Source organism: Phallusia mammillata, chromosome 5, assembly GCF_965637545.1.
Source record: "Phallusia mammillata chromosome 5, kaPhaMamm4.hap1.1, whole genome shotgun sequence".
NCBI lineage: Eukaryota > Metazoa > Chordata > Ascidiacea > Phlebobranchia > Ascidiidae > Phallusia > Phallusia mammillata.
This window is the reverse complement of record NC_137256.1, coordinates 27,470,356-27,494,694: the sequence shown is the minus strand read 5'-3', so window position 1 is coordinate 27,494,694 and position 24,339 is coordinate 27,470,356. Positions and strand designations below refer to the sequence as shown.

Sequence of the window (24,339 nt, the reverse complement as noted above, 5' to 3'; positions counted from 1 at the left end):
ATTTCACAAAGCACGATTAGAAGATTTTTATTTTACAGGGCAATTAGGGTTGTTGTACCAAGTAGTAATCGTGTGGTTATTATTTCGCTTACAAATGTTCCACGCGTCTGACAAGAAAATCGTATGTCGAGAAGTTAGTACAAACTTAGCAGTTGTTAAATATCGAGAAACACAAGCCAAATTCAAGTGCTAATATTGCTCTCAAAATAAGAAAGCTTAAATTTTACTCGAAAACTTAATTGGATATATTTTTAATTACAACAGGCAATGATTAGTTGTTTTTAAGATAAACCGTAACCATGAGCAACCGACATCAGCCCGGCAACGTCATGCGCAGTTTCAAAGGCGGTGACGTCAGCAACACGTCATCACCAACTATGACGTCATTCTCGAGTAGGAAAGCCCCTAAAATAGAACCGCTAAAGGCGCCGACGGCGGATCAGATCGTCCAACAGCGCGACGGAAGTCTTGCCTCTTCGCCGTACGCCAACAGATCGCTACAGCGAAACAGCGCGAGAAATTACGACGATGACGTCATAGAGCTGCCGCCGGAAATGCAATCGATGGCAAATAATTATCAACAATCGAAAAGATCGAATGTGATTCGAATTGACGCGCGAAATTTGTCGGACACGGGGTCGATGAAACGTCGAGCCCCATCCAACAGGGGGGCAATTTCACCCCAGCCCCCTAATAATGCGGATGGGAGTTTCCCGAGAAATGAGAGCAGACGAATCGTGAAGACAAACTCGGCCAGTTCTATGTCACGTGCTCAGAAGCACCAATCAGCGGCGACCCCGCCCCCACCGCAGTTCACTTTCAACCAACCACAACCGGTTTCGGCGACCCCGCCCCCTCCCACCTATGGACAGGAGTTCAACAATCTACCCGAGGACGCTACATTGCCATACCAACACTCCCGACCTCCACCTGTCAGGGTCCACGGCCCCAAACAGGAGCCCCAGCATCACCACAATGGCACCGAGCAGCAGGGAGGGTGGTACGGTAAAAGTAACGGCAGGTCAACAGGTCAGAGGGTGACCTTTGCCGCCGATGAAACGCTGCTCAAAGGCGATGTCGTGATCGAGAAGCAAACGAGAGAAGTAAGCGACGGAAAGAAAAAGGCAAACAGCGGCCAGCAAAACGAGAGAGGGAAGTCGAAATCGAATCCTCCTGCTGATGAGGACCCAGCAAAAGAGCTTAATCCTTTGCATCAACCAAAAGTTCTCTGTATCGTAATTTGCTTTCTAGCGGTCCTCCTCATAATCACAATCATCCTATTGGCTCATTTCGCGTCACGTGACAACTCGGCGCGCATGGGCAGTGACGTCAGCAAGGAATCGTCGCGCGCCACTGCGTCCGAGAGCCCTCCACCCCCCACTTTCAGCATTGTTCCGACTTTTCCAAAGTTCACTCGCGTGCCAAGCGCTAGAGACCCGGATAAAAAGAAGTATTGCCTCAAGAAAGATTGTATCCGGAGCGCTGGGGCCGTTCTCTCGAAGATGGACAAAAGAGAGAAGCCCTGCGAAGGTGAAAACTATTGTATTTGTCGACTTTTAGTTTAAACTAATGTACTTTATTTCTTTTGTTTTTTTGTTTGTCTTCAAACCAAAGTCCGCAAAAGTTAGTTCCGCCCAAAAATAAATTGACAAAATGGAATAGGGAAAGTATAGCAACTTTTAAAACGAAATGAGCATAGTTCCACCAATGCTGTTCTTTGCTAATATCTTACTGGAAAGTACTCAAAATTACTACTTACAACATAACAACAACAATAGTTTTACTCAGTGGACTGTTACTACCAGGCATATTATGCCAACAGTTGTTGCTCTTCAGCAGGGGTGGGCAACCTTTGTTACTGTGGGGCCAATTATAAATGTCAAAATTGGATCGCGGGCCACACATGTGCATAACACAAAGTGATTTTGCTTTGTTTCGTACCAAATATGCTAAACTACAAGTATAATTCGTATTTGATTCTAGCCACATTTTGTCAGATCGCAGAAAACTAGCACCAGGCGCATTAATCAGCTCAAAAATATGTAATAATTGGACTCGTTTGCCAGTACTTTTGAAATCCAATCCAAGCGTCTCTGCGGGCCGCACAACCTTTAATGAAGGGCCGCAGGTTGCCCACCCCTGCTCTTCAGTTTAAAACGCCCACATAAGTATACTGACACACTAACAAACGCAACCGTTCCTTTACAGTACAACACAAAGATAAACTTACTTCCAAATACAGCGATATTCAACCTCTAAGTTGTAAGCTTAAGACTGAACAATCAAGTATATCTGATGTCCAACTGACAGAAATCTCCAGCTGAGCTTACAATCGATTCTGATACAATATGCTTGAAAAAATATTACCGCGATGTTATTGGATTCACAGAATCTCATCCAACGGTTAATGGTTCAAATCCCGTGTCGACATTTTCATGCAAAGATTGCTCATGTTAACGAATTCTCTTTTTTTGCTGTCATGCATCTTTAATATCTGATAAATAAAACATCTGACAAAATTGTAAGGGTTTAGTGGTTAAGTGATTTCGGCCTTTTTAAATTTCAAAACACTCATACCAAACTGCATGTTAGTCCGCAGCAAAGTTGGCAGAATGAAAACACAAACAGTTTATAGAAATTCATTTGCAACTTTAACGCAATGGGTGAGAATGTTAGTGGTTACAAATATAATGAAAATGAACCCGTATAATTATCATGTATACCCATCACGAAATAAGTCGAAAAAAATGGTTTGAATGCTTGGATATATTTTAGATTTCTACGCTTATTCGTGCGGAGGTTGGTTGAAGGACAACTACATCAAGATGGGGTCTGATCGTTACGGGATCAGCACTGAAATGGCTGAGAGGAATGATAGATTGTTGTACGAACTACTACTACGACCTGCACTCAACAAAACTGCCATGATTAAAGGGAATATTTCCTACGCCGAGGAAAAGGTAAGAGGCTGTGGGTTCAAATCCCGGTTTGGGTGATAAAATATACTTATATATAAGGGTTATTGAATTGTTTTCTGTTTTAGTTACGCAGGTCATGATTTGTGACGTAACTTTTCCGCATTGTGTTTGAATTCTGCGATCGCGTTAAATATATACTGATCAACAGAATTATTTTATCAATATAGCTAATGCTATGAGCATTAGTCTAACTGTTACGAATGAACGCATGTCTCTTTAAAGTTTAGATTTTAGAACAATCCAATTCAACATTTCAATTTTTTTGACAATGAATTTACCATATTTCTCATATGATTCGTTTATCATTATCTTAAATGAATCATGAACAATTCTGTGATTCGTGCTCGAGAAACAAAACAATGTAAAAATGCAGTAAACAATAGACAGGCAGGTTAAAACCCACGAAAAAGAGATAAAGCGTTATTTATTCCTTTAACTTAAATCTCTTCGCAAACTTAATTTCCAGGCAAAGAAGTTTTACAAGTCGTGCATCGACGAGACGGCCATCGAAGATCTAGGGGGGCGGCCCCTTATAGAGAAGGTGACGTCACTGGGAGGTTGGGACGCGTTGGGGGGCTGGAACGAGTCGACTTTTGACCTTGACGAGTTGATCTATCAAAGTCAAGGAGTGCTCAGTACTACCGTGTTGTTTGGGATAGACATTGAAATCGACCCGATCGACGTTTCCAACTACATCTTGCTGGTAAGTTTTCAACTGTTGTTATGATTGTCTTCACTTGTTTTGAGTTTTAGTTGACAGTTGCATGTTTCAAACGTTGTGAAATGTTGTCAAAGTTTTAAAAATACCGCAAAAGGTTCATCAATCATGTTTTCATTTGTCAGATTGGTCAAAGTGGAATTCTGACTCTACCAGACAGGAGTCTGTATTTGTCACAGGTAAGTCGGACAACATGTGCTCAGATATCTTCAACCCAATGTTGTAAGTCTGGTCGAGCTTTTCGGGTCGGGTTCGGGCTTCATTTTGATTAAAACCTGACTTCACGGTCACATTGGTATCGTTATTTCACTTTGTAAATTCAACTTTCTAATCTAACTTGGGCTTTGATCTAACAGAATAGTGGGTTAGGTCAGTTTTTAACCTTGAGTCGGACAACAATAAAATATCACAAATCCAGAGTTTTGTTCGGGTCGGGTTCGGGTTCGGGTCTGAATAAAATTAACGGGCTTGTTTGGGCCTAAATTTACAATCGGCCACATTTGTGTTGTTATTGATCTTGTAGATCCATTAATTTAACAAAGTTTTGGGTTTGACCCGGTTTCGGGCTTGTACTTTGGAGTTCAGGGGCACTTACAAAGCTGAATCACACTCAAGTCACACAAGAGCTTTGGACTTCGGCAATGACTTGCTGGCATTACAACCAGCACTCGCTTATAGGGATATAGTGGCACAAACAGACAGATTGTATTAAACGAATAATTTCGGCTTTATGTACCGTCTTCTACAGCTCGATTGACAACCTGCACTGATAATGACAAATGTTGAAATGTCTGCATAATGTATTCTATATACACAAGTTCTTTGGAAGTTATGTTTATGATCGAATAATTTCGTTGTAGATGAATTTTCCGCTCGGTAAACTTATTCAAAATGGCGCACATTTAGAAGATTGTTTTTCCACAATTGACCTTCACATAACTATAAGGTTGCTTATTGTGGGAATTTTCAGGCTAACAACCCGGAAGTGTTAGAGCGGATGTTCAAGAAAGCCGCGAGAAAACTTCTTGTACTCTTGGGAGCACGTGACATAGAGAGAGTCGTGAACGAAATTTACACGTTCGAAAGAAATCTAGCTAAGGTTGGTGAAGAAATTCTCTATTCTTGTTGTGTAACTGTAGGCTAAACGGTTAATCTCATGGGTTGTAACATAACCCTATCTATCATTAATTTACAAATGGTTAATGTCATAGGTTGTAACCAGTGGTGGGATTCAGCCGGTTCGCACTGGTTCTATAGAACCATCTCACGAATTTTTACGAGATCAGCGAACCGGTTAGCATTACTGATTACTGTCAATGGACTCTTTGTAACAGAACCGGCTCAAAAATATGACTGTTGTGATAGAACCGGCTGACAAAAAACAAAGAATTCCACCACTGGTTGTAACATAACCGAACCTATCCTTAAGTTACAAATGTTTGGTCTCATGGGATTTAACAACCTTAAGTGACAAGTGGTTGATTGCAATAGCGTTTTATATTACTTCCTTGCCACCAAGGAATCGAAGATATACTTTAAAGGAGCAATGCAGTTTAACCGGCACAAACATAACATCACCGTTTAATGTGAGATGTGAAAGCTAGCTAGCTAATAAATCACCTGTTTAATATGTTCAAAATATTCAACGTGACAATATCTTTTTCTCTTGAAAAATGTCACTTTACATCATACATTAGCTTACAGCAATGCCTCTAAGTACCGCAAACCGGTTAGGTAAGCAAGCGTCATTGGCCATTGTTAACATAATACCGCGTTTTGATTTAATTTTACAGCCGACAAGCTATCACTCAATAATATTCTATTGATCTTTTTATTCAGTGCCGAGTTTGGTTAGTGGTCAGGTTTGCAGCAGTGTTTCATACCTTTTTAGGTCTCGGTCTATTTTGCCGCAGTATAATCATTTGCAGGCTTAATGTACATGTGTATGAATGAAAACACGGACTACAAAAATGTTTTCCATGACATAAGGTGGTGGAACCGAAAAAAAAATACGGGAAAATTTAACTCCGAGTCGAGTTCCAGAAACATTTCACACTGGTTACCTATAGCAACGCTTTTAGCGGGCTGCCGAGATTTTAAACTTGTCACTTATTATACGACATACTAAGTTGCCATAATTGCTTGTGACTGCTGCAATTACGGAGTAAAAATATTTGGGAAACACTTTCCTGATAAACGGTTTATTACAACCCACTAGCTTTTGGGGTAAAAGTTAAAATGGTGACGTAGAAATCGAGAGATGACTACGTCACAATACGCTGTATTGGGAAAATTGATCACTAAATATTTGTTTAAGAAACGTTAAATCAAAGTTTGTGACCCGGTCGTTAAGTCGGTATCAGATCATGCAAGTATATGGACATAAATTGGGTTAAGATGGACAAAAATGCAATGCTAAGTTTAGCCCTAAACGTCTGTGCAAGCATGTGGCACTGTGTGGAAAATCCTGGCCTGAGCAGGGCAGGCAACAGCCTGTATAGTAAATATTATGGACATAAATTGGGTTAAGATGAACAAAAATTCAATACTGAGTACTGAGTTTAGCCCGAAAGCGTGTATACAAGCACTGATGTATGTAGAATCCTGTCTTGAGCATGGAACAATAATTCAGAGTTTATCATCATATATTAACCGTTTAAAATCCTCTCAGATACAAGTTCCCTTTGATGAGATTGCAAAGAAGCCTTTTCAGAAGATTCCCATTAGCAAGTTGAAGCGACTCTGTCCCACGGTAAGTTAAGATAGAAGGCAGTTATTGATTCCTATACACAGCGTGCAGATCGATCGGACATTTGAAAAGGTTGAGTTTGAGAGATCGGTAACATGCTCACTCACTGAATATGTATAATATGAACTATAACGTCGACGGCTTAAAGAGCAATGATGTGATATAAGGAGAATAATGGCCCAATGACGACGTGTTATCTTTAAAATAAGATTCATTGTACATTAGTAAGCACGTGGACACTTAGGGCGACGTGTCATTTTCCTATAAGTGGGTCTGGGTGGCGTTAGTAATACGTGTTGTCATACACCGGTGTACCTCCACCATTTTTTGTGTTTTGAAATGGATATATTCATTTGATAAGGTTTTTGATAAATCAAGTAACGTCGAATAGATTCCTCTTTATACTTATGGACAGATTCGTATTCTGAAATGAAACTGTATCAATAACTTTGGAAAATATGTGCTTACATCGAAAGCAATGTGGCAAAAGTTAGAAATAAAGGCTACAAACCACACATCATAGTAAAGTGAAACCCAATTTTTTTTTGTACAGCTTTTAGTATTTTTTCTTCTAAAAAGGCGTGTACTGAAAGAGATTTATGCCTATTTCATGATTAAAGAGTTTATGAACAGCCGCACTACTCAATTGACAGATGTACGTTTTTGCAGACTTGCCACGGCTCGCGCCAAACAATGCTAGGACTTTAATTTTAAATCCCCAAAACAGTAAAACTTCCACTTCAATAAGCAATGACCGTGTGGGTCCAAACATTTGCTTCCAAAGTTTATAGAGCTCTTCTGGCAATTGTGTTTTATTCCGACGTTTCGACGTCCTATACAGGTCGCCTTCGATGTCGAAACGTCGGAATAAAACATAAATTTGCCAGAAGAGCTCTATAAACTTGATAACGACCTGTATAGGACGTCGAACTTTGATATTGTGCTTGGCAGCAATAGCTTATATATAGTCCCCAAGTTCTTTTAGAATTCAGTTTTGTAGTTGAAAATAGTTTTTGTCGGTGACTCGTTGTCTGTCGAAGCGAAAGAAATTGCTTATTTTCACCACTCAGTAAATTAGTGTTCCTCCGCTGGTTAGGATGCGTTAAGTTTTTTTTTATAGGTATTCATCCGCGTATAATTAGTACGCCAGCTCGCTTGCGCTTCTCGCTACGTCGAATCGCGCAACTTCATTCGAATATATTGTGATTAATAATGAATGAGACGCGGTCATGTCAACTGAGAAGGAACAAGGACGCTCTGTGTCGTAACAAGCTCCATCGAATTCAATTCCATTTCAATCATATCCCGAGCCAGCGTAGGGCATTATGAAAGAACAAGACCCATTTTGACGACAGATTCCCATTTTAGTGTTGCAATTTGAAATGAGACAAAGACATTTAACAAAAAATTACGAAATTCACGAATTAAACAATAACCTTTTTTAGAATCTTTGTTCCATTTAGAGCAGTGTTTCTTGACCTTTTTTGCGCTCGTACCCTTTGAGCTTTCATGAAATTTTGTCGTACCCCCTGTCTACAATGGCCGACGGAAGTAAATAAAATTGTAATAATAGGAAACTCAGTGTATTTATAACTTACGTGTTGAATGCATGCATTAAAACAGTCTTGTAAGTTCAACAATATTTACAGCACACCAACAATCAGTCAATTCAAATCAGTCTAAGACATATAACAAAGTAACTTGTTGCGCATTCTTCACAAATATGCCTAAATAGCGTATAATTTCACACTGCATGTCGTACCCCCTGCATGGGTGCTTCGTACTCCTAAGGGGTACACGTACGCCTGGTTAAGAACCCCTGATTTAGAGTATAAAAGAAAGCGGAATTTTCAACACGTTTAAACATTACAAAAATCCCAACTTATCCTATCACTATTAAGTTTACGAGTTAAACGAAAACCAAGTCTTATTTAAAATTTTTGTTCGATTAAGATTGTAAAGAAACTGGAATTTCCCGCACTTTTACGCATAAACAATTACAAAAATCCCAACTTATCCGATTGCTATTAAATTTGCATCTAAAATCCGAGGGTAGCGCGCACAATTAAAAAATAAACTAAAAATCTCCATCCAATATTATTGACCCCGGCCAAACGCTCTAGCTAATTGCTGCCAAACTCAATCAACGTGAAAATAATCGAATCGCGTTGCTCTTCTGTGAGGCAACAAACACCCTATGGTGACGTCACATAGGGGAGGACGCGATGGCGACTTTAATTGATTCCAGATTGGCGCGGGATGAATCGATGCGGGTGGTTGGAGGGTGGGGGGCATTGTGACACATAAAACTAATTATTGGACTCATAATGGAGCCGCATTAGCTGAAAGACTTTAAAGGAAGAAGTTTTTTCTTGCTTCCGTCAAAGATGAAGTGACAGAATTCGAAAACTGACGAAAAAATAATAATTCAAAAAACAAGGAATATTTCGATTATAATTATGATGGCAGAAGTCACGTTAAGTTTGGGTAAGGTTTTCAAGGCATTAACTTTAGTCGAGTATTTTAAACCAGGGGTCGGTAACCTTTTTCTACTGCGGACCGTTTTTAAAACTGAAATTTAATCGCGGACCGACCTTTAAAAAATCTAATAATATTCACCACTGAAAACGCCTAAATTAGTTTATTACCTCCGGGACACATGGGCAATTTGTTTTAAAGCATTTAACCTGAAAACTCTACGGCTCGGTAACGAACTTCTCGCGGCCCGGCGGTTGCCGACCACTATTTTAAACGACTGACTCGAGTGAAAATTGAAGTGACGGCAAATATATTTATCACACGCCCTGTCTCAAAATATGAAAGGCGAAGTTTCGGTCCAAATTATTCCAACACTAAAATTAGATTTGAAGCAAAGCTAACCAAACGGGAACACGCGACAAGATCAAAAGCATTATTTTTATTGTTTCTGGTGGAAAACTGACCGCGGTTTGTCTGTAATAGCGTTGTCGTTTCTGTAACTCTATAATCTAGAGCAGTGGTTCTTAACCTTTTTTCCTTGCTGCACCCCTTTCAAATCACCAACCAATTTTCGCACCCCCCCCCCCCCCCCCTGGGTTTTTTGTATTTATTTAGAATAGACCTAACCAACCTTAATGATTCAGCATCCCCGCACCCCCTAGGAACAGTTCTCGTACCCCTGGTTAAGAACCCCAGATCTAGATGTTCTGTTTTTTTTGTTATCTTTTACGCAAGAAATTGACCACGTAGTGAATATTTCCTTATTATTAATATTTCCTTGTAAGTAAACCAAATGACTGATGAGTTTTGTAATTACTCTGTGCACGTGTGTTTGGAATTAACCATATTTGTTTGCCCTTAAAATAGCAGACCCTTCAGCTTTCCATTCCACCCTCGGTTTTCACATGGTTCTACCAAGACTGGGGTCGCATATACCAGGGCAAAACATGCATATAGCACTTTTCATGGCTTGACTATTTTTATATAACTTTCAACTCTGTTTTGTAAACTGTGTATGGTTTTTAATGTTGTATATATTGTGGGGAAAATTGACCACGTGTCTTTATAGATTGGTTGGTTTCGTCTACTTCGTCGCATAGTTACCATGATCCCGTTGACACCAGACACCAAAGTTCTTATCCAAGGAACTGAAAACTACTTCAGGAATTTATCGAAACTCATCAAGAACACAGAACAAAGGTAAGATGGAATCGTGCATCATAGCAGCAAAATATGTTATATAAGCTGTTGCTACCAGCAGGCATAATATCAAGTTTATAGAGCTGAATGAAAAAAAAATGCAAAATTTGCCAGAAGAGCTCTATAAACAAAAACAAAATATGTTGTGTCAAGTTCGACACATAAAATTATCAATTTCATCTTATTAGTGGAAATTTGATCAACCCTCACGCAGTTATGTGATAGAGTATGACTTTCTGGTACACTAGTGGTGTTAGAAAATTTCACTTGAAGAAAATGTGATCACAGTGCAGAAAAACATCGTCTCGTAAAGATTTAGCCTAATTAGGCTGACAATTTGTAGTTTAAAAAACTCGAAGGTGCAAATAGTTTTGGCAAATGACAAAAAATATCATGTTTTCAGCAATAAAACAGAGCCAGTATTTGGGTGTGAAGCATGTGTGCCTTTCGACAATTACTTTTGTCATCATCAAGTCGTCAAAATATTGCTCATAATATTTGAAACCGTGCATCGTGTAACTAAATATCATGTTTTGTTTGAAAATATTGAGTTGTCTGATGTTAAATTGAGCATCTATGTCTGGTACTTGGTGTGTATGTGTATGTGCGGACGCGCCGATCGTTATGCGTTGAGTTTATCTCATAAACTGTCATCTCATCAGCTTATAATCAATACCACAGTATATTATAAGTGAGTCATACCTTTGCCAGAGCCATGCACTCATGCTGGACAAATTCCTCCGTCCTATGCCTCATAATGTTGAAACATGTTTCAGGGTTGTCCACAACTACATCATGTGGAGATTCGCGTTTTCCTGGTCATCCAGGTTGTCGATCCCGTTTCGAAGTATTGCTCCTGATTTCCAATACGACCTGACCAGAAAAAAGGTAGGAAACGTCTTAGAGTGATTGTTCCTTCAGTTTTCACCAGTGGTGGGGTTCAGCCGGTTCGCACCGATTCTACAGAACCTTCACACGAGATTTTATGAGATTAGCGAACCGGTTAGCATTACTGGTTACTGTCAATGGACTTTTTGTAATAGAACCGGCTGAAAAATATGACTTTTGTACTAGAACCAGCTGACAAACAATTTGAATCCAATCACTGGCTTTAACCAGTTTCAATATGTAGTAATATGACCAATGTTCGAATCTTAATACTGGTTGAAGTAACTGAAGGCATTATATACCCTTTATAACCGTTCCTGCGACCCTATACACCTTGTGGCTGATTTAGGGGTTAGGGTTTTTCAGCCGGTTCACGTGAGATAGAAATGTTAAGATAGAAAAGCGCACATGTTAATTTTTCATGTAAGTTAAAAGTTTATATCATTATCATAATCTGTGCGGTGATAGCTGTTCTGGATAGACGCTTCAGGGCTGATCCCAGCTATTCATCTATGTCTTTAAACAATCATACTAAGAGTATGAAACAGTCCAGTGTTGTGGCTTTATGCAATTCAACAAATAATATATTTTCCCAACAGATGACGTTGCCACGCACCGATGAGTGTTTAAGATTTGTCAAGCAACAATTTCCCGATGCTCTCGGCCTTATGTTTATTAGAGAAACGTTTCCACCTTCTGATAAATCGAAGGTAAACGGGAAAAGCAAACCAGACAGTTATAAGCAACGAGTTTGAAATATCACAACTTAAAACGTTTTGTTGGCAATAAAACTACAAAACGTGCGGTTTCTGGCGAAAATTGTGTAAACTAGTTGGTAACCAAGACAAAATATGTCAATACAATGAAAGTCTTAGTTATATTACTCAACCGATGGCCTGTCTGCTCGCTTACAGCGCTCTGGCGGTTTTCTTTTCATGATTTTTTTAGGCATTTTTTAATCTCGATAAAATTTTATATTCGGAAATTTAACAGAATGACATAGAATATATGTGATGCAATAATTATTAACACTACAGTGCAAGGTCGCGAAATAACAGCCTGTTTTTCGTGATAATTCATGCCGATTTCATCAGATCACCGAAATCACGAACTACGTGAAAAGAGCTTTCACCGAGAATTTGAAAAACAGCAGTTGGGTAAACGACTTCCAAAAACGAGAGATGATTGCCCAGGTAACCAAACTTTAAATGTAAATTTATTGTGTTGGTTCGCTTGCACGGACTTTACAATCTGCTTAAATTTACTTTTTTTAGTTGAACGAGATGGACATAAAAGTCGGATACGATGAGCGTATGTATCAGGACAACTCGATTGTGGACCGAAAGTACCAGGTCAGCGAAGATGCTGTACGTACCAAACACTTTATACGTAACACCATGTACCATGTTCTTTTGCCCGTAGAAACTTTTAGTAAAACATTTAGCGTTTAATCATTAAATTAAGTTGACCAGTTTATAAAGTAAACCTGTAACCTCAAGGTGGCCTTATATAAAGGACATTTAAAATTGATATTGTTGAAAATAATACCACACAATGGTTTATAAACTTTAAATTTCCCGCGTTTGAAACACTTAAATTCCATTTTTTTACAAATTTGTCGTTCAAATTGTGTAATAGTAAACAAAATACTAGTTGTTGTTTTTTTTCAAGAACTTGCAGGGCTTCTTAAATTCCTCCCAAAAGAGGCTTCCACAAACTAGATAGTTGGTGCCGAAAAACACAAACATCATTTAAGAATGAGCCTTTAAACCTACTCAGAGGTTGAGGGACCAGTGTGTTACAAACATCTTAAAACTTTACACGTAAAACTACCAAGGAACCGACATAAACAACTTGTGTATTTACAGTTCGGAGTTCGGGCAAACACGTTCTTCAACAATTACTTGGAGAGTGTCAAGTCGAAGATCTGGCAAGCGGCCAGCAAACTTGCAGGGAACGTCGACAAAAAAGCGTAAGTTAAAGAACAATAGACCACAGTTCAAAACTTAAGAGTTCCTCCTTTGGATAATACCAGTTATATACACTATGGAATCGGCAACAAATGGTTGAACCAGGCCTGCGGACTTGTTTCTCTACGAAAAGAGTTGAGGATGAAGCGTTAATAACCAAGAGTACGATTCGTAAACATTGGTTAGAGAATAACATGTGATGTGGGGAGTGATTGGCGACTCTGAAACTAATATCAAGAATGTTTAGAATAACTCCAAGCCAGTGTTTCTGAGCAACCAGTCAACCAGTGGCCGAGTGGTCCCGGGCGCTTGATTGTTAAACAGACATGGCCGGGATTCGTACCCGGAAGCTATAGAGGTCGAATCCCGTCTAGAAAAATAAATATTCCTCAAGCAAACTATTAAAGAAACGTCCAAAACAATGCTTACTAGTTTCACAATAAATGTAAAATTGCTGTGCCTAACTTGATGCCAAGTTTAAAAGTAACTTACAACTTAAAAGCAAAGAGATCTTGATGAGCATATATAATTTAATTCCATTCTTCGTGGTCATTATTCCTCCCTGCGGTTCTTTTCACAATTTGTCCAACAACGTTTGTGTTTTGATATGCTTGCTTATAAACTTGAAAGTATAATTTTATCATGCCACTTAGAAACGGTTACTAAGTGTCCCTTAAAATCGTTTCTATTTATCAGATGGGCTCTTCCGTTCTACTCTACCCGCGCATTTTACGTGCACGCCAACAACGAGATGATTATCCCGGCTGGATTCCTTCAGACACCGATGTTCGACCGCACAGCACCAGAGTAAGTGTGGAAAGCAAAAAAACTTTTCAGATTATAACTTCAAATAGCTGGGGTCAGCTACAAGTTATAACCACGTGTGGTTCAATGGTTCAAGCTGATCCTTTTTTGTTTGCAACGCTTTGACTTGTTCCGTTTACTGTGAATTATTACTTATGGGCGCAAAAATAAAGTTGAATGAATTAAATTTCCTTCCAAGCAAAGAGTACAGGTTATAACTCCAAAGTTGTAGGCAAGAACTTTCCTCCAGTCCAAGGGTTATGTGACACGGATGTAATACGTGTGCTACAAGCTCCAATTCGAGTCTTTTGTGGTATAAACTTGAGCCCAAATGCCACAAAGATATTTTTTGTCAAGGTCGAGATTTCTCGCTTATAACCGGGAATACTATAGTTAAAGTCGCAAACGGAGTTAAAACAGGCCACAGATCTTGCCTCACTTCAGTCATTGACCGTACTACATACCCGGCATCGTAAGTGTGAAACAAAACGTACATCCTCCGAGCAAAGAGTAGGCCTACGGGTGAAAACTTTAAACTTGTACACGATAACTTTCCTCCAGTCCAAGAGTTATGTGCCACGAGTGTTTTCTGAATAACTCTGGTGCCCAAAATACAGCAAAGATATTTTTTAAAACATGTCACAGACTTTTTTTCCTGATTTCAGTCCAGTTGAAAATGTTTTCTACTCTTGTGCAAAAATATAACTCGCTTTTTCTTCCACACAGAGTAATGAACTACGGATCAATCGGGTCAACAATCGCACACGAGTTGCTCCACGGATTCGAGGAGTGGCGTAAGTGTAACTCTGTTCGAGTAGTACTCGTGAAACACTCGTTTAACTACGTTTCTTTTCAGTGCGGAATAACAAACAGGTTTACGGATGCGCAGAAAAGGTTTACAACTCGTACGAAGTAAAAACTCTTAAACTCAACGTGAGTATTTCAACTATGCACAAGTTTAACGTTTTGTGGGTTTTGTACCACGACACAATGTCGATCTGCTACCGTTGTAAGTAATGAATATATTCCTGGGTCGGGTTCAGTTGAAATAAACGGGCTAGATTCGGGGCTGACCTCACATCCGGCATCATTTCTGCCACAATTCCATCTTGGTAAATCTAAATTCTGGGCCCAAAATACTTTTTTTGAGGTTTGTTTTGCAAAAAAAACAGGGATTTTTGCCTTGTATTTTCGGGTTCGGGCCGCAAATTTAGACCCGTTTACCACTCTACAAGTAAAGTACTTTCGGGGCATTACCTGTTCCATACATTGTAAATAAAGTTTTCCGTAAGTCATTACCAACTAAGTGTTCATTGAACAAACCATCTCTCTACTCGGTGGTATTCGAACCCGTCACCTTCTGATCTTGGTTTGTATCTTGTTTTAGGTGAACGGATACCGGACAATGCCGGAGAACATCGCAGACATGGGTGGTTTGCGGACCGTACACAAGGTAATGGTTAGTTTGTGTGTTTACCAGATAGTAGTAGCTCACTTTCTGATGTTGTAGAGAATTAAACATAAAGGTCTAGCCCTCAATTCGGTGCATGTAAAATGTACAGAATCGTTTGGTGCACCTTTATTTTGCTTCCTCAGTAATGTTTGTGTGCATCAAGCGCTATAAAGATGCACCAAGTAATACAAAGGTGTGTTTACATATCGCTACAATACCGCAAAGTTGCGTTACATCACCAAAATGAGTCATATTACTGAGAGATTTGTCCTTATTTTAAAGGGCAATGTCTCAGTAAAAATTATTGTCCTTGTTTTTCACATGAGTCCTTTGTTTTATTTTAACAATTACAAGGAACAAACTTAGTGAAATGACAGTCAAATCCCTGCTACAGTGAAAGTAAACCTAGACCTGAGCTGTCGTGAGATGCACAAGCACTTTCTACGAACAAAGAATTGCTGGAACAGATTGTTTCTGGCCAAAATATATGACATATGATATGTCATGGCTCGTATAAATGCAAAGATTTGTTTAAAAAAACGTTTGAAAATTTATTTTTGCGGTTGTCCTTATTATTTTTCGATGGCAACCCTGATTACAGCTCTATCACCGTACACATGTTGTGCTAATTCCCAGTAAATTTGTGTTTTAATTCGGACCAGGCTTACCAGCTTTGGTTGAATGAGACGAGTGATGGAGCCGATCTACCAGGAACGGATCTCACAAGTGATCAACTTTTCTTTGTCAGCTTCGCGCAAAGCTGGTGCATGAAGAGAACGATCAGATCTCAACATATACAACTGATACAGGGCGTCCATGCACCTGAGCAATACAGGTTTGTTGGTTGATGGGTACGTCCTTTGTGAATGCTGTTTTTCAGGCATGCAAGCTTACAAATATGCCTGACAACAACACTATATCCATGTAAATTATTGCATTCCTTAAATCCTCAAACTCGCCCATGCATTATGTAGAAACACAGGAATCACACAAACCTTAGTTAACAACCACAAGAGGTGTAAATAAGGTTTAAAATTTATGTTTCATATTCACAGAGTGATTGGCAGTGTTTCAAATTTCGACCAGTTTGCCAAAGCGTTTCAATGCCAGCGAGGAAGCCCCATGAATCCAGTAGAGAAGTGCGTTATATGGTGATCAAAATGTTGTATTCTGAAACCCCAAAAAGTTCCACAAGATCGGCAATAAAACGACGCCCATTTTCCCGCCGAATTTTGCACCAAAGACAAAAACTCAACACACACAAATATGACAACGTCGTTTCCGAATAAACCGTTTCAAAATCGAGAGAGTCTTCTGCGAATGCTGAGCCATGCAGTGAATCCTGACGTGGCATTTTTGTGCATTATTTTCATTGTTTCGCGTATTTGAAAACAAGTGTATTTGTTTGATTTTTGCCAATACAAAATATCGCTTCGTCAAACAAAACAGTAGGAAAACCTTGACTTATCTACTGCATGCGTAAACTGCTTCACGCACCAGAGTTTAAATCAGTGTTACCTCAGTATTTATTGTACATATTTCCCTTATAAGGTGATGAATTAAGCTTGTTTGGAAAGTTTACCTCAATGTAGATGGCCAAATGGAGCAACAGCCTTGCTTTCACATGGGTATGGGTTCTAACCCTGGCCTAACTACTACCGTTTCCACGAGCAAGAACTTTTTGAAGAGTTTTGAAGTCTGATTAGTTTGAAATAAATTGCAAGTGGAAGGAATCGTCCAACAGTCATGCATGGAAGAAAATCTCGGGGGTTCATAGCGGGCAATGCGGGCATAAAGCAATCATGTGTTGCCAGCTTAAACTCTAAGGACGTGAGCTATCATTTACCTTTAAACTTCATCTTCTCTTGCCCAAAGAAACTTGTTTCATCCATAGCACCTGAGAACATAAAGGTTCACAAATGTACATAGGATTCTGCATGAGAAAATTTATGTGTGATGGAGCACATAAACTGCAAGAAAACTTTAACTGCCTCACATTGTACTGTATAAGTGGTTAAGGGGGTGCTGAGGGAGTGGTTGGTTTTTGGAGTCTTTTATGGTAAGGTGTGGCTCTATTTAAGCATGGTAAGAAGTCGCTCCTTTTAGGGACAGAATAGGCATGTTTAAAGGTCAGTTCTGCTTGTATACAATGCTGCCTATTGCAGGTCAGGTATATCTTGTTAACATATGTGTGCAATTATTAACGGTCAAAATCATGGTTTATAGATGATTTCTGAAATGACTGAGTGGTTACTGACAAAGCAGTCCTTTATAAAAGACACAGTACTGGAGTCTGACAAAACAGAATCTTTTCAATATGATATCCACGGAAGACCACCACAGTATGCTCAATGCAAATGTCTACACAATAACATATGTAATGAAGTTCATACTTACTGTTGCATTTCCATAGCTTTGAGAAACATTGATCCAACATGTTTTATGATCTGATAGATTAAACAACTTCAAATTGCCGAGAATAGTTGGAGTGTATATTCCCTGACAAGCAAAATGACAATGTTATTAAAATAGAAACAAGTTGTCATTAAAGTGAGCAGGCTGTAACTTCAACCCAGTGGAATCTGATGGGTTAAACCACAAGTCAGTTTTTTTGCACTGTGGACGATTTCAAAACTGAAATTTTATTGCGAATTGACCTTCAAAATACAGCAAATGTTCAGCAATGAAAACTTGCAAAGATACAGGCATTTTGACAGCTGGATTAGAGCAAAGTGCATGCAGGCATTGTCTGCTTGACAAAGGATGTAAGCTATTATTTACCTTTTAATCTCTCTCTTGCTCTAAACACTTTTTAATCTCTCTCTTGCTCTAAACACTTTTTAATCTCTCTCTTGCTCTGGTTTCTGTCTTCTTGTTTTATCCGCAGCACCGCTGACGCAAGGGTCCACAACTGTACACAGGAGTCTGCACAAAAAAAATTAACACAATATGATCACACTGAACTATATGTGCTTACGTACAGCCATTGCTCAGTTGACAAGACATGTCTGCTCAATATTTAATTTATTTTGCTTGGTGAAAGAGCACATGGCCAAGTCAGAAATAGCTGCGCAACATTCAAATGTTAAATGCAAAATAGTGGTTCATGCCCAACCACACTGTAAACAATGTTGAATGGAACCCAAATGTTGTAATAAATTGTGTGTGCCCTAAGTTACTATTCCTTTAATTGCTTGCACCATTTATTTTATTTTATGCATGGGTAATTTAATTTATGCTTGATTGATTTTGTTATGTGGCAGTTTGCCAAGGTGTCAGTTTAGTTCTTGACCTTATGTTAGTGTTCAGTTGTGGTTGGTGTGTGCAGTTGTAGTTGACTTGGTGTTTATTCTGAATGTGTTTATATGTCTACTGTTATGTGTGTGTTCTACAAAAATGTTTATTAATGATCTGCTTATGTTTCTATTTGAATAAGCAATAAAATAAGTTAACACCAACCATTACATTATGGTTTATATGCAGCAGAAACAACAACATCAGAAGGCAGCATGTTGAAATTAAGTCAACTGTAAAAGCACAGTTAGTATGAATGAAGCCCAACTGACTAACAGACATAATTCCTTCCTGCATTTAGAACATTGTCCATATATGACAGTGTTAACAATAGATGGCAGGTAGCCAGTGGTGGGATTCAGCTGGTTCGCACCAGTTCTATAGAAACGTCTCACGAAATTTATGAGATCAGCGAACCAGTTAGCATTACTGGATACTGTCAATTGACTTTTTGTAACAGAACCGGCTGAAAAATATGACTTTTGTGAACCGACTGAAAAATATGACTTTGGTGATAGAACCGGCTGACAAAAAAACTTGAATCCCACCACTGCAGGTAGTCTGTGTTATGTACAAGCTTTCATAGATGTCTGTGTTTGTTATGGGTTTATCTTGCTTAGTGAATTGGAAAGGGATTAAAAAACAACATTTTATTACCTTATGGACAAATCTTTTAAAATTTGCAGAGCCAAATAAAGTCGATAGAAGAAAGCTTTACTGCTCTGTTGAGCATTTTGCTGATCACCTTTGAAACCATCCTGGAATGGGATTCAACTCATGACTTGCTGCATGAAAATAAATGGTCAATTGTGATTCTGTATGACGATGCTTTCTTAATTTGCATGTGGGATCTAGATTACAGTGTGACTTTATTGTTACTCAGCATCGTTTAGAGCAGTGGTTCTTAACCATTTAAGTTTGCGGACCGGTAAACTTTCAAAACAAATTTTGCGGACCGGTTGGCTTTCAAAATCAACCCAAAATGTAATCACGACAAGAAAGATGCAATTCGAAAAAAGTATGAAAAATTCAATTTAATGAGAAGTTTGCTGCTGTCTGTTTGATATCATACATGTTAAACGCAGTTCTAATGAAGTTTCTGGAAGGAAGTAGAGCGTTCCCCACGATTTCTCTGCTTTCAACATCTTGCATTTTGCAATTGAGATACAAAATTGTAATATATTTCGTGGACCCGAAGGAAAGTTGACGGATCGGCCGTTGAGAACCACTGGTTTAGAGCAGTGGTTCTGAACCATTTTTATGATAGTTATCATAACTGATGACATTTAACACCAATAAATTCAAAAAGCTGCACTGTTACTCAACAAATGATAAAATTGCCAACATGGATACTAAAACATTACTAATTAAAATAACTAACAAATAAAGATGTTAGAAATTGAGCATGTCACTGCTATTGTTTGTTACACAATTTTAGTCCAGTGATTGCATTAAATCTAAAACCTTACCATGAATATTTCAAAGGTTTGTTGATGACTTTTGTCTGATTGCACAGTTGTAATGAGATGATAAATGTCCGGTGTCACACATAAATCCAATATTGATGTCTCTGGTTGTTTCCACATAAAAATACTGCATAAGTAGGACTCATCATTTATCATGTAAGTAACCTGTTTCAAAATGTTGTCTTTTTAACAAAGTTATTACTGAACTGGTGTGGTGCTAGACAAATTGATCATTTTTTAAAACTTGCAATTTTTGTTGACTATTTGCTCACCAGAACGGTATAGCTTCTTTATTGCAATGAAGTGAACTCATTGCTAGTGTAAAAACGATACGGCAAAAGCAGCGGGCCACAAACAATATGTTGCATGCTGAATGTGTAACTGGTTTATCGCATGACACAAAATGATTCAACTACAAAATCCATACCATACTTTTAAAAGAAAATAAATTAACCCAAATAACCAGTACTGGTGAATCTGAATAATCATGCTTTTTCATGCCATTAGAAGTTTATGAATTAAGGCCCATTTACACTGTGCTTAGCGGCGCCTAACCTAACCTAACCTAACCTTGCGACCCCTTCCGTTTACACTGCGATTTTCGGTGCGTACCTAAGTGTACTAAATAACATACTCAACGTCATTTTTAGCTCACAGTGACTACCGATGGCCATAAATCACCACATAAATTTATTGTTACCTATTTTAGATTCGAAAAAGCTTTGTATGAATCTAAATTAAATGATATTTTGTTAGTAAACATGATTTTGCATCTCGGTAATCATACAGGATTGATCAGGATGTTATTGTATAGATATTTGGCATGTTTATCTTACTTTTATGTTATTATAACATGTATAGTCCCCTGTGCTGGTCATAATGTACATTTTAAATGCACATAATTACAATATGTAAACACAAACAACTTCACATACAATCATAACAATGTAATAAATAATTAAGATTGAGGCGAATAGCGTTCCATCATTTATTTTTGGCAAATAAACCAACCTTTTCAAATCAGAAACCCCCACACAGCGATAACACCAACCGTCTGCGCAGGTTCAAGCAGCTTGATACGCAGAAAAACGCTCGGTAGGCGATCGCTCGCTCATTTCTACGAGACTTGAGTGCCCGAAATCAGTCAAGTGCGAAACCAGACAGAAAGAATAAAACAAACAAACTTACGCAGGTTTGAGCGAGCGCGCTACGCATAGTGTAAACGGGCCTTTAATGGCTATGTTTTGAATATGAGATTCAGGATTATGCAATTAACCAGATTCGAATTATTTATCTTACCTCAAGTCTGCCATGATGAGTTTTGCATCAATGATTTTTGCATCTTTGGAAGCCAATTGTGGGAGTTGGACCAAGTTGTCTTTGAATGTAAGAGATGCCATTCATCTTTCAAACTTAAAATCTGAAAAGTATAGCATATACACTCTATTTCAATCACCTGAAAAATCCAACCCAAAAAAATTGACAAGTAAAATTTACAGAATTTATAGAAGGTTTATTTAATTTCCGAACCTAAAAAATTCTCACAATTTTTTACTCAGCAGACTTTAAAATCAACTTTTCAGAGTTAACCTTCCAAAACACCTGAGCCTTTTTCATTCCAACAAATGCAACTCCACTCTCCCTTGTGTTATATGCAACCATTATCACTGAACAATAATAAAACAATGTTTTTTGTAAAGTTTAAAAGAACAGAGAATATATTGTGAGTGTGATATAATAATCTTTTTATTATTAAGCTATCAAAGCAGTGGTGGGATTCAAATTTTTTGTCAGTCGGTTCTATCACAAAAGTCATATTTTTCATGCGGTTTTGTTACAAAAAGTCCACTGACAGTAACCAGTAATGCTAACCGTTTCACTGATTCACCGCATAAAATTTTGTAAAACCGACTGAGTTAAAGTACATCATCAAACACAATTCTATTTGATTAAGATACTGAAGATGCCATATAGGTGAAATATATTTATCTCAATTCATAAGGATGAATGAAATTTGAATCAATAAGCACAAGGTTTATTACAGTCTTCATCCACCAAGCAATCAGCTGGGAGATTCTGGTTAAAAGTTTAAGTATACTGTATCTAACACACAGTGCAAGTTACTCACATTTACAATTTTCGGTGAAACCTTGTTCCCATGCACCCCTTGGTGATAATCCTCTGTGACTGTTTCGGTGAATTATGAGGTTTTCGCTGTACATCAAAGTTGAAGAGCGATGAAATAGCAGATAAATGCAAAGATCCTTTTGTTAATTTGCCAAAATTCTACAAAACAAAAAAATGCTGACTAATCTAAATAATTTGCCTCAAAAGAATTTCAAAACTCACAAATGGTTTTGTGCAGTGTGCTTCCACCTTACTTCGTTTTTTTCAACAAATGCATTATGTCAAGTTGTAATCACTTACAGCAAAAAAACACATTCAAAACACAACAAACAGCTAGTCAGCGGCCAATATCAAATCTAGTCTTACAGGGTCAATTTTTCTGGGGAAAGATTTCCAAAGATTACTATGAAGGTGAAGGCTAGCATCAAATTATAATTGAACCCGTTAAAATTTGAAACTGCTGGTATTAAAACGCGACCTAACAAATAAAAACATTTCAAATTTTCGTTGTTGCTGCGGGAAAGTTGTCGTCGTTATTGTTTATGATTGTAAGTCGCCCAACTATTACGTCATAGATCACATGGTCAAGTTGTCTGCTAATTTCAACCAATTGGATGTTGTTGTTTTTTTGCGGGCTAATGTCACATAAAGATCACATATTTTCGGTTATTTACGCAAACATTAATAAAGTTATAGTTTGGTCGGTTTATTCTGATCGAAAAAATATCGCAGAGACACGACAACATAAAACAATCTAAAATTTGGAATATTGAATGTTTTGTTTCAGCCAAAAATTTCAACGCTAATTTTGTCCTATCCAAGTAAGTTGTTAACTTCTAAAACGCCTTGTAAAATCAGATCAACATTATGCACACATGTAAGCAGTGGTGGGATTCAGATGGTTCGCACCAGTTCTATAGAGACGTCTCACGAAATTTTATGAGATCAGCGAACCGGTTAGCATTACTGGTTACTGTCAATGGACTTTTTGTAACAGAACCGGCTGAAAAATATGGATTTTGTGATAGAACCGGCTGACAAAAAATTTGAATCCCACCACTGCATGTAAAGTGTGTCAGGTTTACCCCACTAAAACGGTATGACCAGCAGTTTATGAATTTGTAGTGATTAACTTAGGTATCTCGGTACAAGCTAGACTATAAACCGAGCCACTACAAATTTAAGAGGTATACCATCGACTTTAAGCTCCTGAGCTTGTCAAGAGTGAGTCCTGGAAACTCCACACAAGTGTCTTGCACTTCGATTCGTTCGTTTAATACTTCTGAAAGCCACAAAAAGGAAAAGGAAAAGAAGAGATCGAAATGAACCAGTGCGGTTTTATATATACCCAAATAATGGCGTTAAACCGTACACATGTGCTCTTGCGATTGGCTCTTGAGTTGAGTTGAGTTTATTTCGCTTGGTGAAAGAAAACATAGCGACACATTTGCACTAAAACAATCATCAAGCCGGAAATAACTGCGCAACGTTGAGACGTTATGGAGCGCAAAAACAGTGGAGGGCACAATTGGTGGATGAGAGCTAAAACGCGCTGCAGCTGCACCGTCATGCGTGCCATTGTAACAAACGAAGCACTCCACTCCTTTGGAAAAACTGATTCTGACCAATGCGTTTTCTGTCTAAAGGCCCCCGAAACTGTATCTCACTTATTTTATCATTGTGAACATGTTAAAAGTTACTGGGAAGACGTAACGTCTTGGATTTCAGCAAAACTTTTATTTTCCTTGCGAATTAACCCTGTAACTCTTATTTTTGGAACTCACCTTGATGATGATTTGTTAAATTGTTTACTGTTATGCGCGCGGTTTGTCATATACCGTTGTAAGTATGGAGGAACTTTGCCCACGCTGTGCTTGTTTATTTCATTGTTTAAGTCGGTTAAAACCTCAGAATATGTAAGTGCATTGAAGAATAATAGACTTGCGACCTTTAAGGTAAAGTGGGCGGGCCTTTAGCCCATCTTGTCGCTTTTTTGATTGGTGCTATTTTTATTCTCCGTCTTTCCATTTTGTGTCTTATTCGAAAAAAAAAAAAAAAAGCTACACCGTCATTACAAGGCGTTAAGTGACTGGGGTTCACAAGAAAGTGAGGTTGGCGCATTGTTGGTTAACACGACTGGGGAGGGAACGTTGGTAGAACCTGTCGAGGGGCCCTGTAAAATAACCACCCGTGTTAGGGAAAGAGGGTGGAGGT

The 24,339-nt window shown here is 38.4% G+C and overlaps 1 protein-coding gene across 4 annotated transcripts; it reads left to right on the top strand.

The window, feature by feature from the left end:
- Positions 1 to 269: 269 nt before the first annotated feature.
- Positions 270 to 19,388, top strand: LOC145229106 (endothelin-converting enzyme-like 1). Of its 4 annotated transcripts, none has more exons than XR_013860357.1 (19): positions 270 to 1,530; positions 2,776 to 2,960; positions 3,445 to 3,681; positions 3,822 to 3,875; positions 4,667 to 4,795; positions 6,368 to 6,448; positions 9,993 to 10,123; positions 10,900 to 11,011; positions 11,611 to 11,721; positions 12,106 to 12,204; positions 12,286 to 12,378; positions 12,880 to 12,983; positions 13,678 to 13,788; positions 14,512 to 14,579; positions 14,642 to 14,718; positions 15,173 to 15,238; positions 15,901 to 16,073; positions 16,294 to 18,778; positions 19,219 to 19,388. XR_013860357.1 is itself a non-coding variant. In XM_080094370.1 (18 exons), the coding sequence occupies exons 1-18, from the start codon at positions 300 to 302 to the stop codon at positions 16,391 to 16,393; spliced, it is 3,147 nt and encodes a 1,048-aa protein (XP_079950496.1). In that variant the 5' UTR covers positions 270 to 299; the 3' UTR covers positions 16,394 to 19,388. The 4 variants fall into 4 exon arrangements, 2 of the variants coding, with proteins under 2 accessions (XP_079950496.1, XP_079950495.1); XR_013860356.1 differs by having other exon boundaries at positions 16,294 to 19,088; XM_080094370.1 differs by having other exon boundaries at positions 12,286 to 12,363; positions 16,294 to 19,388.
- Positions 19,389 to 24,339: the final 4,951 nt, after the last annotated feature.

Excerpts from the sequence above, each read along its gene's own strand:
- LOC145229106 (XM_080094369.1), top strand. The coding sequence starts at position 300 with ATGAGCAACCGACATCAGCCCGGCAACGTCATGCGCAGTTTCAAAGGC. Across the intron at positions 14,719-15,172 it reads TAAAAACTCTTAAACTCAAC|GTGAACGGATACCGGACAAT; the intron begins GTGAGTATTTCA and ends ATCTTGTTTTAG. Across the intron at positions 16,074-16,293 it reads CATGCACCTGAGCAATACAG|AGTGATTGGCAGTGTTTCAA; the intron begins GTTTGTTGGTTG and ends TCATATTCACAG.